This window comes from Oculina patagonica, chromosome 7, assembly GCF_052425735.1.
Source record: "Oculina patagonica isolate OP01 chromosome 7, crgOcupat, whole genome shotgun sequence".
Lineage (NCBI taxonomy): Eukaryota > Metazoa > Cnidaria > Anthozoa > Scleractinia > Oculinidae > Oculina > Oculina patagonica.
This window is the reverse complement of record NC_135764.1, coordinates 26,268,996-26,295,915: the sequence shown is the minus strand read 5'-3', so window position 1 is coordinate 26,295,915 and position 26,920 is coordinate 26,268,996. Positions and strand designations below refer to the sequence as shown.

The window sequence follows — 26,920 nt, the reverse complement described above, 5'->3', positions numbered from 1 at the left end:
ACAATCGCTGGGCTCTATCGTGAGCTTTGTCATCATTGTCATTTATATTTACATTCAAAATGACTAATTTCGAAAGTAATTTTAGAACTGTACTCTTAAAATAAGTGAAATGCTTACAACTGGTGAAAAATAACCGTAATAATAAGCTCAAATATGTATTCACAGATTATGTAAACAACGCCGAACGAGCCCGCCGACTGCGAAGCGGATCCGGACAGACTAGAGATCAATAGAAATGAAAGAAGAAATGTAAGAAAACCGATTCGGATCAGCACAGGACTTCTTTATTAACAATCTAGCAACAAAAAGCTCATCTATAGCCGAATTTTTGACTGTCGCAGGAACGAGAGCTCTTCGACGTTCGTCCAACATGTACTTCTCTGTATACTAGCAAAACACGGGTAAATCCCTTCAATGTGACACTGAAATTCTCTTTTGAAACGCAGTGAACGTAGAATAAGTCGTTTTCCTCGAAAGCAGCAGCTTTTGAATCAAAACTAGTCCGGAAACACGCCACGGCGAACCGGCTTCCTCGCTTCGCGAGAGCTGAACGATACTGATAAGGTCACGTACGCAGTGATAATATAAGATGAAACGAATTGCATCATGGGATACTATTCCAACGTCGTGTGCAAACAGACAAAAAATGTATGACAACTAAAGAAAGCTGGCGTAACAGTCACTTCAAGAACAACCTTCTCCATGCAAGTCACCACACAAAATGGAACCAGGAACCTTTAGCATGCAAACATTGCTCATCTTTCTCACCACAACACTACCACGTTGCTCCGCGTACCTCCCCCCCCCCCAACCATGAAATCTAATAGGCCACTTCCGAGTAAACCCTTTGCCTCTGTTTTATGTTTTATAAACGAGTCTACGTGCGAAACCATTCAAATGAAAATGAGTTTGATTTGCATGAAATGGGCCTGTAGGTGAAACTTATTATCATATGAATGGTTTTGCACGTAGACTCGTTTTGAAACAGAGGCATAGGGTAACTCAGAAATGACTTATTATATAAGGTGCCTTCTTAACTGTTCCTATTGGGTTCGTTTTTAAATAGGTTTATTCGACAAGTCAAACCGCACAGTCACTGGGGAAGCATAAAAATAGGTGGGTAAAAATCAAAATAATCGCTGGGTATTGGGGAGACTAAATCTCCACTGGGTAGGGGAAAATAATCCACTGGGTCGGGTTCCACTGGGTCTGTTCCATAGCCAACAAAACCGTGATTCTAACTCAGGTCTAGGCCTAACTTTATTTCAAAATCAGAGCACATTTTCGACTTAAGCAAAAGATGGCAGTGGCCATTACAAAAGGCTTGGTACCAATGACAGCAAGGACCGTTTGCGAAAGGGAAATCAGCAACTCCACCAAGACTAGTAAGCCACAACGAAGACGAAAGTATTTATCCCAATAGTCCTTTTTACAGTTCCCGACGCCATATTGGAAAAGTAACCGCGCAGACATGAGGGCGAGGCTAGAGCTGACTCGTGTTTGAGCGTGAAGAGAGATTACAATGAGGATTCGGCAATTTGCTCGTCTTTTTTCGCATTTTTTGGAAAACGAGCGAAAGTTTCAATAATTGTTATTATACTCCTTCTAAGATGTAAGGAAAATATTGGACCGCCTTTACTACCTTTTCAAATTCAGCTTGAGCCTCCTTTTTGAGTTTTTCAATGGGTCCCTGCATGTCTTCAATATCCTGCTCCTGTTTTTTGCACCTGTCCTTAGCCGCTGCGTACTCCTTCTGACACGCTTCCACCGCCTCCTGCCGCAGCTGCACGTCCGTCTTGGACGCTTCGAACAGTGGAGCCAGTTGATCTAACTCTCCCTGCATCTTGTTTAGGCTGTGAGTAGCTTCGTCTATTCTTTTGATAGCTTTGTCTAAGTGGGCCACCTCTTCCTAGAAAGACAATAGTTGGATACGGTAAAGATTGTAGAAAGCGCATTCAGTGAAAGTCCTCTTAAACATGACCAATTCAAAAGCGGTTATAAATAGTTGTGAAAAGAACAACAGCATCCCAAAGCACGAATTTGACCCAAGATAAGTTTAGATCTCCTAAGAATATATCAAGGCCTATTTAAGAAGTTTTAATTAGCATTATGAGGATAAATTTGGTCATGCTTTAGAGCACAGAAGCGTTAAAGGGACTGTGTTAGGCTGAGTTAAGTTTATTTTACATATTAAATTTTGCCAAATACTCGCTATGAAACCTAGTGTTTGCAAAGAAATTACTTCTATGGATCTAAATGACAAAAACATTGCTTCATAACAATCAAATGTGCCTCCCGGGCGTTATAATTTCAAGTTACAAGCAAACTAGATAAACTTTGAAAACTGTTCAGCCCAACAGTATTTCAAAAATCCATATCGCAATCCGTTTCAGACTTCTTCACTTTTGGCCATCCGTACTTTCTTTTGTATTCGCTATGTTATTGAAATGTCCCTTCACTGTTTTAAGCAGTTATTTTTATATTTCACGGAATTTGATGGCCAAAATTTGGCTAAACTCTGTTACACAGTTCCTTTAATGGCCACTTTTCTCGTTTTGTCGCCTGAGGGCCCCTACTCCAACATTTTTGTACCGTCGATTGCATCTACCCGTGAACCCACGTGATAGAAACATGTTTTCACGTGATGTCAAACGTCAGCGTTTCAGGTGTCAAACTTGTTTAGCAGACTGTACGCGAACTTTAGCATTCAAAATGCTCACCATAAACACTGAGTACGGGCAAAACTTTACACTAAAAGTGATTCAAGTGAACCTGTGTATGCATATCGACACAGATCAGCATCAATTTCTCGGAAGAAGTCTCTATATCTAATCTTTCCTCCATTTTGAAACTGGAATGTGTTGAACTTTCGACGCGAAAGTTGTCGTTACAGTTTGACACCTGAAACGCACACGTTTGACGTCACATGAAAACCATGTTTTTAGGGCGAGCGTTCACGGGTAGATGCAATCGACGGTAACTATACAGAAGCACAAGCAAAATCTCAATTATCTGAGATCATTACTTTGCTCATTATCACTCCTCTCCTCACCTTTTCTTTCACGCACAACCTCCTGCATATCTTGCTAAACAGATCAATGAAGTCCAAATACGTGTCAGGCGAGTAGAACTTCAACGCCTTCATTCCGTAAATCTTCTCCACCATACTTCTAGACGACAAGTGAATATGCGCCATTATTGAGCAAATAGCTGCGGACTGTGCGTCTTTCTCTCGCCTTTTCAGTGGTAAAAGACTAAAGACGCTTTCTTCTTCATCCAGTTGTTTCTGCGCTATGCTAACGAGCGCCTCGTGGGGCCAAGCTCGGTAAATATCGACGCAGCAACTTCTTGTTACCAGAGCTGGAAACTTGTACAACTGGTTTTGTTCTAGCGAGTTAGACAAGTCAAGCTTTCTGTATTTTAAGCAGACTACGACATGAAGGTGCGACTTGACACGGCGGAAATACCTCTCCTGTGCGATGTCTTGGTTTTCTACTCTGCGAGCTCCTCGCTTTCCACCAGGAAGAAGCTGGTTAGATATCATGAACAGCTCGTTGGGTGTGTAAAGGCCTGGGCATGTACCTAAAAACAGAGTACAATTATCAGCAGATACTAAAACAATTTACTTCAAGGTGAGCACAACATCATTTTTAATCAGATGTTTAAACCTTCTGAACACGTTTCAAATTCTGCGCAACAATCTTGTATGAAACCTTAGAGCCCATAATGGCTTTTTTTGCTCTAAACCTAACCTACGAAAATCTCAACTTGGTTGTGTTGATGGCTCTTTGAATACCGTAGAATTCCGGTTATAAGCCCTGGGCTTATACAACTTCGTAAGGGTTTTTGGGTGGGCTTATAAGCGGAGGGGCTTATATTCGGGAGGGCTTATAAGCGGAAGGAAAAAAACGTTTCGAAACGAGCCTCGGGAGTGTTGATCGAAATACGTTTTTAAGTTAAAAACGCAAAAAAGCAACATTTAGCCCTGTTCAGTACTGTCATCCGGAAGAGGGGGGCTTATATCCGGGGGGGCTTATAACCGGATGTATTTTTTTTGTTTCCAGGTTGATGGGCCTATAACCGGGGGGCTTATAAGTGGGGGGGCTTATAACCGGAATTTTACGGTATATCAAGAAATAGACAGTACAGCCTAAGGCCTTACTGACCTTTTACTAGCGTTATTCAAATGCTTAGCAACACCATAAAAGCGCCACTCCTGTCAAAAAAAAAAATACTAAACGCTTTAACGGCTAACGAAATTAGACCAATGAAGATGAAGTGTTTAACATGACACGAGCATGGGAAAAAGAAAAAATCTGAGTCCCCGACACGAATCAAACCCATGGTTTCCCAGATACCGGTTTGGCGCTCTAACCAACTGAGCTACGAGAGACTCGTTGTGAGCTGTGCCATTTTATTAGGTTGATAAGTGACACGCGTCCTGCATACTGCTAGGATCAGCAATGTCGAAATCGTCAAGTTTGTAGTAAATAATAAAGATGGTACCATCTTTCCGGTATCTGGGAGGCCATGGGTTCGATTCCTGTCGGGGACTCAGATTTTTTCTTTGCCCCATGCTCGTGTCATGTTGAACACTTCATCTTCATTTTTTATTAGCGAGCTTAAAATTTACATATTTATTATCTACTACGAAATTAGACTTATTTTGACTGAAATACGGACAAAGGATCTGTTTCAAACTGACTGAATAGTAGTCAACACTGACACGAGGAACTCAACATACTGCCCATAATGTCATTGGCATGCACGGAAGCAACATGATCGATATTGGGGATCATGTCTCAAAATAACCAATTTACCTTCAGCCATCAGCGAGCAGATGTCCTGCATCGAGTCATCATTGACACCTTCTGGTACAAACAGCACTACGGGCTTTCCTTGAAGACCAGCGATAAATGAGGCGACTTTGATCTGCTGTCTGAGGTCTTCTTGGCTTTGGAACTGGCTTCGTTGTACTTCTATCAGCTAACATAAGAAACAGAAAACAAATCAGACTTCATAATCATCATCATCATCATCATTCAAGTAATTTTTTCACGTTTATTGAGTAATGGCTTCAAGTGAGCCGTGAGCTCTTAAAACCTAATTGAAACCGAATCATTGCTACTAAAACTGAATTATTTATGAAATAAAAATAAAAACACATGTAACAAATCAGACTTTCATTCGAACGAACGATCGAATGAACAAACGACCGACCGATCAAACCATCGAACGATTGGTCGAACGAACAAACGAACGACGAAGGAACGAACAAACGAATGAACGAGCAACGAACAAGTCAATCTTACTTTTGTTGACTTCAAACAAACAATTCAAATGAAATGCTCGCTTAATGCAAGAAACGGCCCAATACAAACCTTACAACAAGCTGCATGTGCAGTAACCCTGGTTAGTGTCCTTCTTCCGTAACCAAGATCAGACAACAACAACGCATGACCTCCTGATGTGGCCTTAAAAAAGACAGCAAATTGATTAATGAAAGATTTGACACAATAATAATGTAACCATCCACAACCACCGCTTGCTTCCGCGAAAAGAAAAAAATAAATTTTACTGATAGTTGTGCTTTCTGTTAAACTTATTGAGAATGTGCCGCGCGTTTCCTAATCGTGTGGTCTGTTTGCGATCTTCACTTTACGCTTTATGCAGGGGAACATTTTCTTACATGTATGTCTAAGGGAGATGCACAGCGCGCTCAGCTTCTTTGGAGGCCTGCTACTCACAATCAGCCTAAACAAGCACAGGGGCACCCACCGGATCATTTCGGTAAATATCTGTTCGAAAGGCCTGTTATCCCCGGATATTTTCTATAGTAAAATTTTAGCTTGAACCTTCGTAATATGGGAAATATAACACCTGTTTTTTCAGAGAGGTGAAAATGTTGCTTTGGGTACGGAAAACGCCAGTAAAGGTAACAACAGCTTGCAAATTCGGTCTGGCATGTGGGTTTTGGAATTTTGTTCTCTAAAAATTTCTGCGACTTTTATATTCAGCTAGAAAATCCAAAAAGATTTTACTGTGTAAATTAACACAAACATCCCTTTAACGAGACTCTAACCTACATGGGAAGACAGTACGGCATTCCAAGACATTTGATTGAATTTCCACGTTGGATGCACCTGACGAGCAGTTGTGAGGTTGGAAGGGCGCAATTGTTTATAACAACAACAACAACAACAACAACAACAACAGCAAAGAACTTACCAGTGCTCGGCTCAAACGTGCTGCATGTTGAAGTGCCTCACGGAATGTCACCAAGTTCATGATCCTGGCATTTGAAGACTCCATCACCTGAGCATTATAAGAAGCTAGACACCGCTTGATCCCTTGCTCCAAGATGCTTTCAGCGCACTCCAGATAATTCTTGCTGGCCACTTCACTCGCACTGCTCTCTCGCCCGGTCACAGAGGCATTAAAATGTTTGCAGAACACAATGTCTGTAAGATCCTCACCGGAAAACGCCAACTGTTCTGATGAAATGAGCGGACCTTTATAACTCTTATCATAGCTTGCACCGCTTGTGTCATCAAACGTGACCTTGACTCGAACAGGCTGAAGAAGCGTTGCATTCTCCACTAAAGTCGGCTCTCTACTTAGAGTTTCATCTTCTTGAATTTCCAGCTTATCTGATTCAACGTCATTGCCATTTTGGTCTTCTGTTTTGGCAGGAAACTCTTCATCCAAGACTTTCTTCTGAGTTACCTCGTCAACAATATCTTCTTTACCTTCTTCTGGCAGAGGGTTTTCTTCCAATTTAATGGCATCCGTTTCTTCTTCTTCGTCTTCAAGGACACTTTCATCGCTTGATTCCTGAAGTTCTTCACTTGGAAGAGCCATGGAGTCATCCGGTTGAATGGGTTCCTCGTCTTCTCCTGTGTTTTGAAGTTGTTCGTTACTGGCGGTAGGCGGGGGTGCATTTGTACCAGGCAAACCTTCTGCAATAAGCAACACAGTCTTGTCTAATATAAAAAAATCAATGTTTACATCTTTGCAGAACAACGTTCAAGTCAACTGCATCCGAAATAAAAGGTTTAAATGGAGTAAAGGATAATAACCCAACGGCGTTACGGCTTTACGCGATAGCAAACGAGACTGCAACAGTACCATTCTTTTCTCGTTTTTTTTTTTCCGTTTTTCTCTTCTAATGTTCATTTGTGACATACGCACTTTGAGGCGCGGGGGGCTGAAAAAGGTCGCGCTAAAATACGCACTGTTTTGAACACTATGAAAAACATGTAATCTTGTGGTGACGAAAAAGATAAAAACAAAGCATCGTGTTTTCTTGGTTCTTTAACTCAGATACTTCGTTGCACAGCAATCAAGAAACAAGACCCTAGAAAGTTTTAATTGGAGTTGCGAAATTATCAGACTTCTAGTTGAATTCCGCATCCTTAGCTGCCTTTCGCTTGTTTGTCAGGCTTGCACAGTCAGACTCGAGGTAGAAGATTGAAACAAGGGCGCACTCATCAAGATAATTTTTGGTCCATTCAGAACTTACAAAATCCTGAGAGCAATTAATGAAAATATTTTCTTAACGACGCAAGTCTCAGCGCAAGTGTAAGCACATGAACAAACAGACTTAACACAGTTTAATACTTGCATTGCGTTTCTCGGTGTTTACACGTCTATGAATAATCGTTAAAACCTCAACCTACCTGGCAAATTCTTCTGCCCCGTCTCTCCCTGTTCAACAGAGAACACTTCGGACTCCAGCTCGGAGTTGTCCCTGCAGAAGAACTCTTCAACTGACTCGTGTAACAGAGAAGAGAACCAATAGCGCTGATCCTCGGTGAAGAGGCGATCACTGTATGTCCGAGTGCTCTCGTGGCACCACAGACGAAGAACAGAGCGAATCATTGGAGACAAGGCAGCCGGTGTTTTGCTTTCCTTTGAATCGGTCGTCAGTGAGGGCCAACTGAAAGGCATAACACAGACAACTCTATTTTACGGACAGTTCAACTTGTCCAAGAGAAACCAGAGCTCACATAACCTCATCCTCTACAAAAAGGCCGGGGGGGGGGGGGGGGGGGGAGGTACATATATGGGCTATATAGGTATGTGCCGTGGGATAGGATATGGTTTTTGAGGTTCTCGGTCCTTTATAGGGTATCATTTTTGCTCCCTTTGGCATTGTGTTCCTGGTGTGATCCTTAGATAGGGTACCTAAATTCTACCAGCTAAAATAAATGCCTAGCTAAACGAAAAAAAGGGATCTTAAAACTGTACTATCCGTATAAGTATTAGTAAAGCGATTCCATAAGGATTTGTGTTTTGCCATACGCCGTTAGCCGTTATTTGGGTCGTCACGGAACACTTCTCCTCCCCTCGAATAGGGTGTCATTTTTCGGTTTTGGGCCTTAAAAAGGGTATCAATTTTCGATTTTTTATCCTTAAATAGGATCAGGGTTTGCGAACCTTTGCGGCACACCCCTATCCGAAATTTATGGGAGTACCCCCCAGGCAATATGGGCCCCCATAACATGGACACTTCTTCGGTGTCCGTATTAAGGAGGTTGTACTGTACTTAAAAAACTCATTAATAATTCATAAAGAAAATACAAAAGAAATTAATGTTTAATGAGTGTCTTTATATCTGATAAAGGCACGGCTAAACTTTACGTCCAATTTTCTAGGCCAAAATAACCCCAAATCTAAATAATTATTATTAGTGCAAGAATGAGTTGATCTACATCAGAAGAGTTTTAAGCCGTTCAATAAATTCGCAGTTCGTGTTTTATCAAGTCTAAAACACTCGGCTGCGCCTCGTGTTTTAAACTTGATAAAACACTGACTACTCATTTATTAAACATTACTACATATATAGTCCTGTCTGTGATAAGTCAGTTTAGAACAAAAATCCGCAAAAATCTCTGTGACATAGGTCCTTTAATGGCAACGATGCAAATCTTTCCTATTCACCTTGTTGTTATAGGATCAGAAAAATCTAGTCATCTGAATGTAATTTTCCTCAACAGAATGACTTTTGCCCCATGTTTTCATGAAACATCCGCAACAAGATACATAGAAAATTTTTTGACAATCAGCCATGCCCAGTTTGAAGACCAAAACCCTCTCAACAGTTTCACTGACCTTCGCCCTTTACCAACATTCCCTCCACGCTGCGCCTGTTCCCTGCCATAACAACTCTGATCACTCTTTGCGGCAGCAAGGGATCCATTTTTGTTTTCCATTTCCGTTTCTCCGCCCGCCTGGGTGCGTCTCCTTGCGCGAGGCCTTGGTCGTCCACGCGTTTTGGAAGAGAGGAGGGACATACCCTGAACAACCCTGGACAACTCGTGCTGGGTAAACAAGAAATGAGGATGCAGTGGAGTGGGACGAAGCTCCTGCTGGATAACATTGTACATTTTGATGGTTGCAGATGACAGCGCCTGATGGTAAAATGGACAAAGTTAAATTTACACCGTTTTTATGTATGCACTGATGCTAAGGAGGGACTCAGGGTTCGTACACTTTTTCAGGCCAAAAAATTCAAGGACGTTTGAAGGACTTTTCAGGACCCTTCTTGGAAATTTCAAGGGCTTTTTTTCATTAAATTTACCCCTCAAAGGTTTCCAGTCTGTTGTGCTATTGACGTGCTTGCTGAAGAACTAAAAAATCGCTTATTTTGGCAATATTCTCATTGCCTTGAAGCCTTTTGACGTTCAATAAAAAAATCAAGGACTTTCAAGGACCGAAAACCAATTTCAAGTACTTTCAAGGCCTTGGAATCGAACTCTTGAAATTCAAGGATTTTCACGCGTACGAACCCTGGAGGGTACATGGACTTGCCGTCTGTAATCAAATAGCAAGCAGAAAGAAATTAAATAAACCAGTAAAAAAAAACTTTTTTATTCTTAAAAAAATTCAAGGTATAACTTGTTATCAACTTTATTTCTCGTAATTCCATTTCCAATCGTATGTGGCGACCAAGAGGTCATAGGCTAAACTGGTTTTATAGTCGCATACATTATGTAAATGTCCGTTGAAAGTAAATGCAAATCAGAATTTTTTCCTAATCGAGACGGCATTTTGCTTTTCAATTTGGCTCTGTTATAGTTTGACAGCTTTCATTAAAGGGGCACGGTATTTTGGAGTAATTCTATTTATTTTCGTTATACATGTATATTTAGAGCTCAAAACTTCAAATTGGCAGAACAAAAGTCTCTTTTGGCAAAACCATGGCCACATAACAAACAAGGATGATATTGGAAACATTGTAAATGACACTTTCATAAAAATTGAGATAAACTTGAAAAATGTTGGGTCGACGTATTTAAATTTTACCCGAATGCAATCCTCTCGAATTTTGCCCATCTATGCCTCGTTTTGGCCTTTCTGTGTTTCTTTTAAGTTCTTCTAGAGTTTTAAGCCGTTATTGTGATATTTCAGTTAATTCTATGACCAGTTGGTCCGTGCCAAAATTGCCTACAATTGCATTACATAGCCCCCTTAAGCAGCAAAAAACAACTTCTTGGTTAGTATCAAAACATCCGAGATTGTATTGTGCTCACGGGTCTTGCCAGTGGTGTGCAAAGAACAAGGACATTCTAAGGGGCCTCTTCATATGATCTTGGTTGACCGGGCTGGCCTGGTTATCGAGATCTCGGCTCACTCCTAATTTCTTTGTAAAATTTTTGTTGTGTTCATATGAGAAGGCGGGCCAGCCCGGTTACCGATATCTCGGTTTCTGCAAACAAGATATCGGCAACCGGAAAGAAAATTTTCCGATATGAACACTCCAGCCCTGCCGCCGGGACGCAACTTTTTTTGAAAAAAAATAGCTTCCCTTTCGTAACTGGGTGGTCAAAATGGCATAATTTTGCCTTGTAACTATTTCCACTTTAGAAATATGCGACTTAGCTTTATAAGTAAAGTTACAAGGGTCGATAAAGCTACGATAGTCACAAAAGATGCAACTTTATGTGTCGCAATTTTGGTTTCGTTTCTTGAATTTTATCCCCGTCAACCGGGCTAAAATTTTCCATATGAACAGACATCAAAATCTGTCGTGGTAACCGAGACAGCCTGTTAACGGGGCTCATGTGAAGAGGCCCTAAGTCTCTCCAGTTCCTACCTTTGCCAACTGTTCATGATGAGTCAGAGAATATGCTGGAAACTCTTCCAACCAAGACAGGAAAACTGAACAGTATATACTCTCCAGCGAATCACAAGACAGTGGGAAGACTGACAGCACAGTCATCAGTCTGGACAAGCGATGGCTGATGGAATACGAAGCCACCCCTCCACAGGACGTCCCCGCACCGGGGGGTACACAGGCAGCCATGAACTGAAGGTGCTGGACCCTGTACAAGTGATATCGCTGCTTGTTATACAGTGTCCCTGAAAGATCAATCACAAACACATAGTACTTAGGCTAGTGGAGAAATGTGACTAGCGAGAGGTCTAGTTTGGGGGGTTTGACTGGGTGTATTGTTGGGGGGGGGGGGGGTGGAGTGGAATGGTATAAAGTTTCGTTGACCGTATGCCTGTGTAATTGGTATTTGTAATTTGTGTAGTCATTCGAGGATAGTACCAAAAGAATGAAGCTAACAAATTTGTAGCCCTTAATAACACGAAAGAAATAAAAAATAAATACATAGAAATACATGAGAAACAACAACACAAAAGCAAGAAGAAAACGAAAGCACACACGCGAAAAGGAAAACAGAAACAAGACTATAAGCAATCAGTACAAAATGCCCAGTTGGTGTCCCTAATTGGTCAGACTGTGTAATGGCACAAAAGAAACAAACAAAATAAAAGAAGAATAAAATAAATTTACATCACGTAAATTCGAATCTAGGCCGCCAGAATGAATGCCGAGAACCTACATGTGCACCCTTTCTCTGCAAGCGCGAATATGACGCCTTTTTGTGTCATCAGGAAAGGAATTCAAAATAGAAAAAAAAAAGAAAGTTCCATTACCTTGTGAGAGGATTTGTCTGAGGAGCTCAAGCGGAGGTTGAATTTCAAAAGCATCAGCGCCAGCGCAGTTAAGATCATCGAGGAACATTAGCTGAGTGCGGGACTTGCTACCGGGAAGATTCTTAACTCCAACACCTCCCTGCATTGACTTTTTAACAACACTTTGATTCATCTCCTTGCGCTGAATTTGCTGTAGCTTGTGTTCGATTGCCTCCTGAAGCAGTTTTGAGGTCAGACCAGGAGACATGCAAATCCGTGTGGAGTTGTAACGTGGATTTATCAAGTTCTATTGGTCAGAAAAGAACATTAATCAACTCAATCCCGAGACATCCCGCTAGTCTTAAAGAGTGAAAAGACGTCTCACACTGAAGTTTGAAGTCTGACGTTTGAAAAACATTTTCAGAACACTTGCAACATTTTTACAACAGACTAAATTTCATTGCGAATGCAACAATATTGAACTATTATCAACTGCATTTCAAATGCATTGACATGTACAGCAACGCTACAAGGGTCACATCAATCAATCAATCAATCAATCAATCAATCAATCTAACTTTATTTAGAACTTGTGGCCCTCTTAAGAATAGATAAGTATAAAAAATATAACATTTACAAATAGAAATTTATTACAAAACTTACTTAAAAAGCAAAACATTATACAAGATTAAGATTTAGAAAAGTAAGCTATTAAGGTCGCGCAGGACCCTTGCTCATTCTCATTAATATATTCATTAGCCAAATTTCTTGTTGGAGTGCTTTCTTGTAAAGCTTTAATTCACTTACATTTTGAATATCGATTCCTCTAAAATTTAATAAGGATACTCAGTGATGATGGAATTACATCATGATTGTCCTTTTACTGAGAGATGACCGTTGTCTGTGATGTTACAAGCCCTTAAAAGTTTAATTGAAGATAATGCGATTTTGTGTCCAAGTTTTCAGCTAGCACAGCGCACCAAATTAAATGATTGTATATAGCCTAGTGATAAATCGTAACTTCTTTTGTGCTCCCACTAGAACGAAATTTTCTATTTCAAAAACTGCTACAAGTTAATGGCTTCTAAGAGAGTAAAAATGTAAAATCTAAACTTTGAAACATGCTATCTTCATTTTGAGAAGGAAATTTAAAAATTCGCTCTAGCCAGAACACAATAGAGTACACCAAGTTTATGTTTCTTGCGAATCAACTCTTGAAATTCTATATCGGCGGAGAAAACTTGGACACAAAATTGAAGGTTTTGAGGCTTCCGAAAACCTTCCGAGTCAATGTTTACAACAACGTGTGATATATTCAAAGCTGTGAATCTATTTATGATAATAATGTTCCAGCGCACGTGGCACAAAGCTGAGAACAATTACTAGTAATTACTTGTACAAAAGAGTTTAAAAAACAAACATTCTCATGAATATTTCGTTTGTTGTCGGCTTCAGTCGCCTGGCAGTTCGTGCATACTCTTTAAATAAATACATACTAATGATTGCAAGGGTCCTGCGGGACCTTAAAGGTGAAAAATTAGGTAAAATCATAAAAGCTTTTTAAATCTAAATTTAATAATTATCTTTAAAAGGTAGTAAAGATTCTATCCCTAATAAGCTAACTTGGCATCCACAATAATAAGCTAACTTGGCATCCACAACGACCTGACAATTCTTTCATCCACAAAGATTTGACAATTCACGGCCGTGTTGCAGTGCATACGATAAGTAAGGCTGACTAACTATTGTGTGAAATTCAATAATATTTCATTATTATATAAACATCAATGGGCTCCTGAACACCAGGAAATCTTTCGCGCGAAAAAATCACAAGAATAACGTTGTCTGCGCTCACTCGTGGGATATCGATTTGAACACTCAAAGATTAATTTCATATCTCCGCGCAACCATGTAATATCCTCTATTTCTGCTTACCTGCACAAGTGAAGACTTTCCTATCCCCGAGGGACCAACTAATAGCACTGGCTTACATGCAGATATCATCAGTTCAATAAGATAGAAATACCGGTCCAGCTGGGAAAGGACAAATCAAAACATAATAATAACTCAAGAGCTCAAAATTGTTACAGATGCTAGTCCGATATATTAAAGGATCTAAACTTTTTGGTTAAAATTTGACAGAAGACCAGAACATCGTATTTGAAATTTGGAATCTTGGCAACAATTAACTGCCAGAAAACACAAACAAACAAAAAAGCAAAAATACCCGGTACTTAGTTTTTGGCTGCGTATAGAAACAAACATGGATCAAAATAATGCCCATATGTACTTTCCTTTTGTGTTTTTTAACAACATTATACCTTATGCAACGAGAGGCACGTTGGCCTAATGGTTAGTGTGCCCGGCTCCGGACCGAGCGGTCTGGGTTCGAGCACTGGCGAAAGTCTCTGTGTTGTGTTCTTGGGCAAGACACTTTACTCTCATAGTGCCTCTCTCCACCCATGTGTATAAATGGGTACCGGCGACATAATGCTGGGAAGGGTACCCTGCGATGGACTAGCATCCCATTCAGGGTAAAAGGTAAAGGTAATTTATTTAATGTCAAAAGCACGGGGAGTGGTTGCCCAGTCTCCCGAGCCAGAGGCTCATGATAAAAGTGTTTGACAATATTAAGTTATAAAAATAAATGAATACATGTTAAAAAAAAAAAAGATTTAAAAACTATATATTAAAAAATACGATATTATTATATTATTAAAATCTTAAAAATACGCGTTAAAAATACAATAATAAATTATTAAAAAACAATAAAAATACAAAATGTCTGTAAAAGAATCATTGAAAACAAGAACTGCATTGGCAGCCACCAAAGCTTGTTGCAATTAGATGATTAATAAAAGTTGGAACGTTTGGTGCATTTTTGGCTGCCGGCAGTAGCTGATTCCAAATTCTAGAGATAACATAAGAATAGGAAGCCTGGAGGAATCTACTATTGTAAGGGCATTGTTCCACGTTTAGCCCGCTACTTCTAAGATTTTATGGGGTAACCCGTGCTTGAATAAGTTGGTAATATAACATGGGCCATTTTCTTTAAAACACTTAAAAAATATTATTAGAGATTAAGGGAGGAGTAGAAATATTCCTAGCCACTTAATGCTATGGAAACCGGGATAAGCTCCGGCAGTCTGGGCCCCATGGCTCGAGGCTTCCCTGTTTACCTTATGCAACGTGAAAACAGGACATTGCTTCAACAAAAATGTTCTTTCATGGCCATATGATTACAATTTAGTTTGATTGTCATAATGAATATTTCTGATTCAGTACTGTTACCTCAGTAACGACAGTGTAAGATGAAGGTAGTGTTTTAAATTGTGCCCCAGGTCTCTCCTCCCATTTTACCAGTCCACCTTTACTGAAGTCCAGGCAGTAGTCGTACACTGATCCGTCAGGAGGCACAAGGACTGGGTAAGGACCAGCGGACAACAGCTGACGCGCATGCTCGTCAAACTTTGAAGCATATCTTGTTCAAGAGACAGAGAACATTACATTTTACTGGGCTTAAAGGTGTTAAGTATTGAAAGTTCGTTAATTGTTATGTGTTACCGCTGGCCCTTCGTCGGATCAAAATTGCTACGGCGAAGGGCTAACGCTCGAAACGTCCCCTTTTCAAAATTCGCTATGGCGGTTTATTTGTCTTTATCAACTTCCAGCTGATAATCAACTAAGTATTTTACTTGCCCGCCAACGAAGCACAACAGTTTCCTTAGAAACTAACAAATTTTAGTCGGTGAAAACTAAACTAAAAGCAAGCTAAAGTAAACTTTACTGATCTAAAGTAAAGTAAATTAGAAGTAATCTTTTTAACCAAACGAAACGAAACGAAATTAACCAAACGAAAGGAATTAAAACAAAACAGACGAACTAAAACTCAACTAGACTCGGCTTAACAAAACAAAACGAAACCCACAAAAAAAAGATAAGATAAGATAAGAAACTTTATTTAAGTGTCAAAGCCTTATAGCCTGGAAAATAAAACCATACTAATAAGGGGACACTGCTAAAAACTAAAAGCTACACTAATACTAATTAGTAGAAACTCAGCTGTGTTCTATGGGAAATCCGCGAATCTGATTGGTTCTCCCACTGTTTTCTATTCGCCGATAGAAAACAGTCGCGCACGCGAGTAGCTCTTTAAGCGGTACATTTTCTTGATTTTTGTCTTCAAAGTGCACAGTATTGTAGGTTTTGGACTGCAATCCTTTAGAGTTTCTACTAAAACAATTAGACTACTCGCCCTCGTTTTCTATGAGCGATAGTCAACTCGGCTGCGCCTCGTTGACTATTTGCTCGTAGAAAACTCGGGCTCGTAGTCTAATTGTTAAATATAAATACAATAATAGTTCTGATACAATAATACAATAATAGTTCTGAAAACTAAACTAAACTTAACTAAACAAAACGAAACTAAATTTATAAACTAAACAAAAAGAATCGAAAAGGAACAGACGAAATAAAACTCAACTAGACTAGGCTATACAAACAAAAACAAAATAAAACCCACAAAAAATTAAAGGGACATGGTCAGCGTTCACGTTTTTAAAAAAAGTCCACCTTAACCCGAAATCAAAATACGCGTAGAGAACCTTCAGAAATCTGCTTCAATCTTCTCAGTGTTTTTTTTTTCTTCTAAATTTTCCCATTTAGTGAAACACTGAGAAGATTGAAGCAGATTTCTGAAGTTTTGTTTTGAAAAAAGTCCAGTGGTCTTTTTTTCAAAACGTGAAAACTAGTGTCCAGGTCAGCGCGGTAAGAAAGCTGACCATGTCCCTTTAAACTTAACTAACTAAACGAACGAAACTAAACTAAACTAAGGTAGGCTAAGCTTACTTCAACTAATTAAGCTAACTTAAACTAAACTAAACTAAACTAAACTAAACTAAACTAAACTAAACTAAACTAAACTAAACTAAACTAAACTAAACTAAACTGAACCAAACTGAACTGAACTGAACTGAACAAAACTGCACTTGTTAAATTCCAGTAGCAAAATATCTACTTTTCAAGATAATCGTCTGTTGTACCTTTCATGTAAGTGACCACCAAATGCCCACACAAACGCAAATGCAAACGAACTAACGACCCTTCCAGTGTCACTGGCAGAAATTCCTGAGCTCTGCCTGCTGCTGATAGAACTGACTGACTGTCGCTGCTTTTGAGCGATCATCTGTATCTCACTGTCTTCATCCTCACGGAGGATGTGTCGATCGTAGATGGCGGAAAGGTAGCGCAGCAGTGTCTGAACTTCGTGAACTCCCGCAGCTGTCTTGGAAGGTTTGTTGGTTGAGCCATACCCCGATGTCAGTACTGGCTGGCAGTGCTCGCTGAGGAATTTCAAAGTCGAGTCCACTGTGTGGTCCATTAGGCTTGAGATGATTCCCAAACTGAGAATAAATCAGAGGAAGTTGATGTGTGTTAATAACGGCAACATAGTTAGGAGGTGTAAAAATGTTTCAAAACGTGTTTTTTAACTTCTCAAATTCATTCATCAAGTTAAAACAAACATTTTTTTTTTAACTCATGTTGTCCCAGCCAGCACCAGCTCTTGTGAAGCTTCCTTATGGAGTGGCCTTGCCATGGCAGAAGGCAGTCGAAGAGTAGGGGCCGAAACTGTCTGCCATGGTTCATCCTGACGACTTCCGAGTTGGATCCAGGATTGGAGCTGCTGGCTGGGAAGCACCGGAGTGTTTCACTACTTCCGATTGAGAAAATAATAATTATGGCACTCGAGGAGTCTTTTATCACGTTTCCTAACACCTCGAAGAGAAATTCTTGGCTGCATATTCTTTGTGTTTGTAATAATAATTCTCTCTCCTGTTTGATATTTGACCTCAACACACATTTTAATTTCTGCAATAACTGAGGTACTCCTTGTTGTGATTGGTTAATGTCTATTATCTTCTTATTGACAGATGCATATACTGCGTGGTGTGACTCGAGGGCGTGACCAGAGGTCTTTATAGTCCAACTCAGTCTATAAAAACTCGAGGCCAAAACAAAAAGAACATGTCAGCCTAAATACAAATTTTCAGTGAGAACATGCTGCCAAATATCGTTCACCTTGAGATGTTTAACTTGCCTATACAAGTTTGAAGTACCTTATTACATGAAATTTTCGTGACACTTTAATTGTGCGAATTTCGCGATTCTAAAAAAATCGCGAAAAATAAAGTGATGCGAACAATAAGTGTCGCAAACATAACATGACGCGAATATAAGTGACTCGCATATGTCAGTAATCAATGTAAATGGATGTTGTCGTCAATTGACTCACTTGTTGACATTTTGAGAACTGCTCTGTTGTTGTTATTGCCGAGATTAATCCCCCCCCCACCCATGCATTTTTGTTAATTTTGACGTTATTGTTCCTTCGATGAAGTCGTTTTATATAATTCAAAGGCATGTCAAAATATATTGCCAAGAAAATGTAAATTGTGTCTCACTTAAAAACGCGAAATTAAAGACATACAAAATTTTCGCAAAATAGCGAAATTTAAGTGTCGCAAAATATGTGCACCTCAAAATCGCGAAAATTAACGTGTCGCAAAAGTTTCATGTAAAAAGGTAGACACTGCTGTAGGTGTGATACGCAAGAGCTGTGAAGAGCACGTTCGAGCAATTATTCAGAAGCATGCAGGAATCTATAGACTTACCCTCTGTTGGTAATGTCCCATCTAGCATGTGCTCCCTTCAGCCAAGACCTAAAGATTGGCTTCCATCCTATCAGCGTCTCGGAACAATGGATCAAGCCACAGCGAGTCACCAATGCCGGGGACACGTGTACAAGGTCTGTCACTTCAAACATGAGTGTGACAGTTTCTGAAAACAGAACACAAACACTATGTATTCAACTCATTGGAAAACAAAGGGTATAGAATAAAGGGACCTTTAAATAGGTTGGGTACGAGTACAGCGTTCGGATTTCTGTTTCCGTGCTTATATTTGTGTTCAAGCCCGTAACCATGTAGGTCGTTGGTACATATCCTTTTATCGCTTGTGAATAAGAAGCACATACGAGCAACAAACATAAATGCAATTGCAAGGTAAAACACAATGTGACCTAGCACATATCCAAACGCAAATGCAGGCGCAAATGCCAGCTTGAGGAATGGATAGTTGCCCATTTTCCTTCACCTGGCTTGTGCTTGCATTTGTACTAGCTTCACGTGTGAACATTGTCAACGCAAATGCAAGTACAAGCAAGCGAGGCATTCATGACTTGTCCACCCTCTTGAAAAAAGACTTCAACTACGTCTGCCTATCTTACGTTCCTTGCATTTGCTTTCTGCGTGTGAACATTGATACCATTTGCGTTGCACGTGTGAACCAGGCTTAACAGCTGTATCACCTCACCTTCACCGCGGCCAAACGTCTCAGGCAGGTTTTCTTTCCATTTCGCCGTTTTTTTTTTGTTCAAATTGAAGTGATAACGAGCGAGGATACATAAAAATAGTTGCCGAGTGAAAGCATAATCCCATTCCCTCAGGTAAACCAGTGTTTTTACTTTTTAAATGTTTCGCATCCGAACCAAAGGTGCTTTGACAAATGGCGCCGACAAATCCGCATATCGCTATTTTCAAACACGTAGAACTTTTTTAGTAAAGCTCCAACAAACTTAGTAAACCCTTAGGATACCGGTTATGTATCGAACTTTGAACTGTGAAAATTAAAACCTTATCTTTGCAGTACTTTTCTTATTTTTTGCATATTTCTGTCGTTTGACCGCGGTGGGCACCTCACCTGGCTGTGCGATGGACTCTCCATTGGGCAAGCTTAGTGCTCTGGTGGAATCTAACAGGGTTCCCATGTTCTCTAGCCAAGTGTCATCCATGGGCCCATCAAGCACCAGCCATTTCTTCACGTGCGACAGGGAGCCCATCATCCGAGCGAAGCGTTGTTTCTCCGAGGATTGGCTTGTGAGTAGTTCTGCCATGGTGTCACAGGTCAGGGTGGAATCTCTCAGCCACTTGGACACCAAGCCGTCCACCCAAAGATTGTTATCAGGATTCTGACTTCCAAATAACTGTACAGATACAATCAATTCGTTTATATAGGCATCTAACATGACAGCTTATCATTATTAGTGGTTTATTTATTACTAGTCGGGTCCACTGTTCACTACGAGTGGTCAAAACCGTCATACTATATGTTTTCTTACGTCTTGATTAGTTCTGCTAAGACCAGCTCAAACTGGAACGAGACAACCGAAACACTTGACAAATTCTTGCTTAACCTTTCATTGACTTTGTTGTTCTCATCCAATTTGAACCTATTGGAATCGTCATGGTGCTAAAGATGACTTTTGTTTGTTTGACAGGCAGATAAGTTGTGTAACAACGGACTGACTTTCAACGGGGGAATTGATGAAATCTCGTCGAACATAACAAGGACAAGTGGTCTAATCGCAGTTGTAGACAATGTAAAGGATAGCAGTAAATACAATTTTAAGTATCTATAAGCCAAAAAATCTCATCTTCCACATCAAAGCAACGCGTGCACGATTCGTCCTATCAGCGAAACAGGGAACACAATGAATGCAATCAGATTCGCAAATTACAACCGGCTGGGACAGGTTTTTACTAAAAGTTGATAACTTGTCTTGAATGCCAAGTGCACCTACCTCTTCACAAGTTAATGACTTTGGAAACACGACCGACAGATCAACTCGCGGCCAAAGCGCTTCCTTGATCTCTTCAACTGGAACCTTAGGAGCGGATCTGATGGAAGTGCTTATTTTTCTTTCCTGTCTGCGATGTTTCACGATGGGTTGAGTTGTTTGGCTGTTCATGCTGTTCAGTGCGCTTGCTAGCGTTGTGTATATGGTGGATTTGCCAGAGCCTGGGCACCCAAGAAGAATGACATTACGGCTTGTTTGTAGGCTGGTGTGAAGCTGAAGAATCTACGGGGAAAGACCACAGACAGTCAATTAAAGGGTAAAATGTTAAAAGGTAGCATTATTATCACTTTTCCTGAAAATAACCCGGCCCTTTTCAATCTTTTTAGCTGTCCAGGGCCTGATTGCAAAAAGAAACTTTAGATTTACTAGGATTTTGGGCAACTGTTCCGTGTTCCTACGGATTTTTGGCACCAGTATCGTGTTTTCCATAATCTTTAATCCACCCTCGGCTGATTTATCAACAATAGTGTACAAGAATTTAAGTGCTCCTGGAACACCGGAAATGGTTGCAGAAAATCCCACCTTGTCCTAAGTTGCTTTATGCAACCGGGCCCCGCTCAGGGCCGGGGTTTTGAAAGACGAACACTGAACGAAGAGTTAAAAGTTAATCGAAGCTTCAGTAAATTCCCTTGCATAGAAATGATTTTTATTGCTTACTGTATATTTTGTGGAGATTGAGAGTAGTTGATACCAAAACTGGCGTACAGAAAATAAAAACAGAAAACCTAAGTTAAAAAACTGAAATCAATATTCACGCTAGGCTAATCCTGTTTTTTTTTTAATCATGCTTTGAACAACTCAACCGAGCTTATCAGTCTGTGTGGACAATTCTCTCTCTGCTCAGAAGACGTTTGAGATTTAACTAAAAAGAAAACCGAGCAAGGAAAGAATCGACGGCATACTCGAGCTGCCCCGAGGACTGTCAAACAATCAAGTTCCAAAGGGCCTTTCTAGAGCTCTTAGGATTACTTTGAGACTCGTTATGACAGCTTCCAGACATTTTGCCACGACTAAAGCCAATGATGGTGGGGCGTTATTATCGCATGGAGATAAGACCTCACCTTAGAGATGATTTCCTGTTTTACTTGTAACCCATTAGCTTGAAGATGTTCCTTTACTTGTTCAACCAACTGCGAGTCTCCTTCAGTTGATACAGACATCAGGACGCTGTGAGCGAAAACCTCATCCACTGCATGTGAAAACAGCTCTTTATCCTTCACCAACAATTTGTTTCCAAAGTAGGTGAATAGGGAGTGGACTACAGCATTCTCTTCTGTCTGACGTCGTTCTAAGCTTTCCAGAAATGGACTTCTACTCTTTCTTTCTGATGCTACAAATCGTGAACAAAACAGGAAGTTCAAATGTGGTGAATAAGCAAAAGACCTCGATAACACCAACAAGTAAAAAAGGGGAAAAAACAAACAACATCTTAATATTCACTGAACAAACTTTGACACCACACAAATGTATCAATATTTACAGATCTACATTGACAACTGCCGAAAATGACTTTTTTGAGTGTTAAGTGTATTATATCAGAACTAGAATAACCAAATAGGTCATGACCAATCACTCACATGACCAACTGACCAATAACAGATAACGGAATTTATACAAGTCTTACAACACGACGAAACTGGCCAATCAGTATAACTTCTGTTCGGGTAGTCGGTCACCCGGACGATCACACAATACAAACTACTGATACTCCTGCGTCGAAAGCATTTACTACATGGTACGTTAGGTCATCATCAGTAACCAGAGACTCCAGCCTTGAAATGTTCACCAACATTTCTCACCAGTTCGCCTCCGCTCAGGTTGTCAAAATGACAGACTAACGATGGTCTTTTTTAAGACTACACTCACATACTAATTATGGACATGTTGACTATCAGATTGTTCACAAAGTTAAAACTAATAAGGAAAAGTCTGCGTTTGGGACTAGTGGCTCATCAGGCCAGAGCTTATCCCAGTTTCCATACCACAAGGGAACACGGAGTATTTCTTCTCCCTCCTGGATGGGATGCTAGTCCATCGCAGGTTTACCCCAAGCAGTACAGTAACGCCTGAAATCACATGAACATTGACACGCGTGAAGCACAAGGGCAGAACGCGTGTATTGCATGCGGGAGGAACGAGACGAAACCGTGCAGTTCACGAACGAAACCCGCGCTGTTCACGAATGAATACCGAGGTCAGAAATTCATCTCGGTCAAATGGACGAAAGGCCGACACAAAAGGAACTTTTGGCTATTGTTATTTTTATTGTTTTCGTTTCAATGGATTTTTTTCTCACATTTACAACTTGCTCACACCGTATTCAGCAACTATATGCAAATTTTCGAGGTGGACGCACGGGCAAACCGCGTGCACTACCCGCGCGTCCACCTCGTGAAACCCGCGGCTGATGTCATGTGCATATGATTTCAGGCGGTACTGTACAAGTAAATTCGCTTGTACCCATTAATACGCCTGGGTGGAGAGAGGCACTGTGAGAGAACACAATGCAGTGCTCCAGCCAGGGCATGAACCCGGACCGCTCAATCCGAAGTCCAGCACACTAACCATAAGGTCACCGTGCCTCCCACTGTAAAGGTGGATTTCCACTGTCGCGTTTTTGTTTACGCACGTTAACGCGCGTAAAAATTATAAACGTACGTAAAATGAAATTTTACGCGCGCGATTACGTGCGTCGAATTTACGTTGTCCAATTTCCAATGCCACGTTTTTTTTTTTTTTTCAGGTATTTACGCACGTGACGCGCACGTTTATGCACGTAGCGATTTTGGGGGTTTTGAAAAAAGTTGAACCGAGTTCAACTTTTTTCGCGGCTGTCTGCGGTTACGCAACGATTTACCCAATCATACTTTTGGATTTCGTCACATGACACCACTTACCATGTGGAAAACCATTTTGTTTTAAATCGCCCATCAATTTACTTGGGAAAACATTTAGATGTAGAAACACTTCTCATCGAGAAAGTCTTAACATTTCAAGAAATAATCTAAAGAACTGGCTACAGAACAAAATTACACGAACGCAGTAGTGAAAGAAAACGCCCGGCGTCAGGTCACGTAGGCTTTGAACCGGGAATCCGGGAAGGTCGCCTCAAATCTTCTTTTACTTGATGGTGTCTTTCGAAAGTATTTATAAAAATGCCTCTTGGTCATATTCACGCATTTCTCTTTCTAGCGTGTGGTACAAAGTGTTTTCATGGCAGCCATGTTGGAAGAGTCAAACAACAAGATATTTGCATAAAAACGTTAATGATTTTTTTCCCAAAGGAAAAACAATTTATTGTTTCACTCCTCCAATATGGCCGACAATCACGCACTCTATTCACCAACTTGATAATTCAGTATGGCGGGCATTTACGCACGTTCAACGCGCGTAAAAAGGAAACGCTCTTTATTACTTTTTACGCGACAGTGGAAATTTGCCTACGTATCTTTTTTTACGCACGTTTTACGTACGTAAAAATTTACGCGTCAGTGGAAATCCACCTTAACTGATAAAGTCATCAACTAATTATACGTCTCACCAGCATCACTCTCCAGATCTTCTCTGATGGAACTCATAGTCGTCAGTCTTTTCTTAGCCAGGTCGTCCTGCAGCTGTTTTCCAGCTAAGGTAGTCACCATTTTCATACTGCGTAATCCAAATGAGTACTGTGGCTGGCAAGAAACCTTTCAAAGCCAACAATAATATTCAATCACGGTGCTTCCAAATAGACTGGAATATTTTGTACTACAATTAGTTATGTTCATTATAGTAGCATGTAGTGGAAACCTACTGAAACCTAGTTTTGGGTTAATTGATGAAGTTTAGCCAGCGTTTAAGAACATTGCAGTGTAAAATGGGTTTAAATACTCCCAGTGGTCTACGTAAACTTTGGTTCATCCACGTTGAAATGATATAATTTAGCCTCTGCTAAGTGGCCTGTGATAAAGCCTTAAATCAACCATAAAACAAGGTTAACCTTGACTTAAGACTCTTACATTATGACAGCCCCAAATCCCTCTTAATAGTCACTTTTCGGCTATAAGGCTGATAATAATTAGGGTCAATTAACATGGTACGACTTTCTCGTAATTATTTAACATTGCCACTAATATACTGAAACAATAACTACATTTTATTAAATATTTTATTACAAGAAACAATAATACAAACTATAAAAAGTACATATAACAATAACTACTTGCTGTTCATGTAGGTACCTTCGACCATTTCAACTCTTTTAGTCAAAATAATAATGGTTACCTGTTCACTGATTAACTTGAAGAAGGTGTTGATCTTCATAGCAAGAGACTTGGCTTCAGTAAAACCACAGCATACCAACCATACTTCTACCACAGGAAGACAATCAGGAAAAAGCATTGCGACTGGCCTGAGTTGAGCCTAACAATAAAAGATTGTACCAAAAATAAAATTGCACACTCAGCATAGTTTATGATGACTGCTTACGCCTTCTGGAGTTGCAAACACATCTTGTTGACAAAAAAAAAATGAACAAAGTTATTAGTTTCTAAAGAAACTGTTGTGCTGCATCAGTGAGCAAGTGAGACACTTAGCTGATTATCAACTGGAGGTCAATAAAGATAGCTAAATTGTAGGGAGTTTAGTTACAGTAAAATGAATGAAAAACGGCAGGGACGGATCCAACAGCAGGTGTCCGTCTCAGAGCAATCCTGCTAATCTAGATGATTGTGCCATCTAAATTAGCCCTAAGAGGAACCTGTCTGAGCTGATGTTTTGAGTGTAAGCCCTTTGTCGGAGCAAAGTTGTTGACAAATATAATAAATCCAGTCAGTGGAGCCAGCTAGAGTTTACCCAAAGGAGTCAAACTTGTGACCTTCCGCATATAGGTCAGACATTCTGCCAAAGAGGCAGAGCACCTACCACTGCATCAAAACAAAAAAATATAGTACTCACCCTAAAGTTTTCAGGCAGTTCAGCAGTTAAACAATAATTGCCAGACATGGTCATAAAACAGCCATACATTGCACTGGCTGCCATGAGCTGTCCTTCCAGTGTAATGTTACCCAAGAAAGGCATTTCAAACTCTCTAATGTTGGTTTGCTTCTTGTACACTTTTGCTGAACTGTCTTGAAACGTCTGAGGGAGTTTGGGTTGTTGTTCGAGAGGAGACAATGGCTGTGGTTTAACATCATCATAGTAGTCTGCTTCTTGGAGATCACTTCCCTTTGAGACAGACAGATGCCTCCTTCGCTTAGAAGGGTGCTCTCCCTGAAACAAACCGAACAAAAATAAAATATTAATTATATTAGAGCGCTATAGCAGTGCTGACAATAGAGAGCTTAAGCATTGACGGCGGTGGCGCCAAGGACAACGCCTGGTGAAAAATGAATTTGTATTTTACTTGAGAATCTCGCGATTATTTAAATGTTTTTAGTTAATCTACTGGTTGACAAACTATCTCCAGCGTAATATTAAGAAAGAGCATTCAATCTCAAATAGAAATACAAAAATTTAGCACTCGTCGCTCACATTGTCCAAATTACACAGAATTTGCTGATTTCATTTTGTTTTTTTGCAGAGATGGGCCAAGAAATATACAAAGATTAATTTGAAATGCGCGTGTAAAGGTATTGTTCTGCTCATAAAATATTTGGTTTGCGACCTTCTTGTTTTTGTTGCCACCGTTGTTTGCTTAAGCTCTTTAATATCTGACCTTTCCTGACTTTCCCAAATTCCTTTTTTTTTTCATTTTCTGACTTTTTTATGACACTGACCGTTACAAAAACAAAACAAAACAAAACAAATTTGTAACCGTTTTATTTTCCAAGAAAAAAAATACCACAATGCGCCTTTGACCAAAATAACTTTATTTAAAAATAGTCAAGCCAAAAAATAAAATTTATCCATGTAAAAAACAACAGTAGTGATACACGTCAAAGGTCTGGCACATTTACCAATACATTTTAATCTTCGGAAAAGTAAAAGTCTTGGCAAACATAAATTGAAAAGAGCCATATTTATATACCTAAAGCAGCAATTAAACAAGCCTTACCGATGCTGGATCTGGCCTGTAGCATGCTGAAAAGGCTTCGTGTGGCAGTGAGTCTAGAGAAGTTAGGCTATTTCTTCTATTGTCTGTTTCATACTATGGACACAAGAAGGATAAAATGATAGTCAGAAAACACATAATTTATTAAGTTTACATTACCTATCAAAAAATCTATTAAATAAATTTAGCCAAACCTACAAGCGGAGCTTCCTGGTTATTTACTTTGCCCTTTTAGTAAATTCGAATTTACTGACTGTTGACAGAAA

At 40.0% G+C, this 26,920-nt stretch overlaps 1 protein-coding gene across 1 annotated transcript in view; it reads right to left on the bottom strand.

The window, feature by feature from the left end:
• Window positions 1-26,920, bottom strand: part of LOC144660424 (dynein heavy chain domain-containing protein 1-like) — an 89,640-nt gene that overhangs the window by 32,028 nt on the left and 30,692 nt on the right. The window contains exons 22-41 of the mRNA XM_078521039.1: window positions 26,658-26,750; window positions 25,559-25,873; window positions 24,887-25,024; window positions 24,165-24,309; window positions 21,685-21,953; window positions 20,567-20,845; window positions 19,687-19,969; window positions 18,600-18,765; window positions 16,971-17,330; window positions 15,220-15,409; window positions 13,864-13,962; window positions 11,950-12,235; window positions 11,099-11,364; window positions 9,115-9,413; window positions 7,680-7,939; window positions 6,229-6,959; window positions 5,382-5,474; window positions 4,821-4,986; window positions 3,053-3,582; window positions 1,643-1,909 (exon numbers count right to left, since the gene is read on the bottom strand). Of these exons, the coding sequence (XP_078377165.1) occupies window positions 1,643-1,909; window positions 3,053-3,582; window positions 4,821-4,986; window positions 5,382-5,474; window positions 6,229-6,959; window positions 7,680-7,939; window positions 9,115-9,413; window positions 11,099-11,364; window positions 11,950-12,235; window positions 13,864-13,962; window positions 15,220-15,409; window positions 16,971-17,330; window positions 18,600-18,765; window positions 19,687-19,969; window positions 20,567-20,845; window positions 21,685-21,953; window positions 24,165-24,309; window positions 24,887-25,024; window positions 25,559-25,873; window positions 26,658-26,750 (5,235 nt within the window). The remainder of the gene's footprint in view (window positions 1-1,642; window positions 1,910-3,052; window positions 3,583-4,820; window positions 4,987-5,381; window positions 5,475-6,228; window positions 6,960-7,679; window positions 7,940-9,114; window positions 9,414-11,098; window positions 11,365-11,949; window positions 12,236-13,863; window positions 13,963-15,219; window positions 15,410-16,970; window positions 17,331-18,599; window positions 18,766-19,686; window positions 19,970-20,566; window positions 20,846-21,684; window positions 21,954-24,164; window positions 24,310-24,886; window positions 25,025-25,558; window positions 25,874-26,657; window positions 26,751-26,920) is intronic.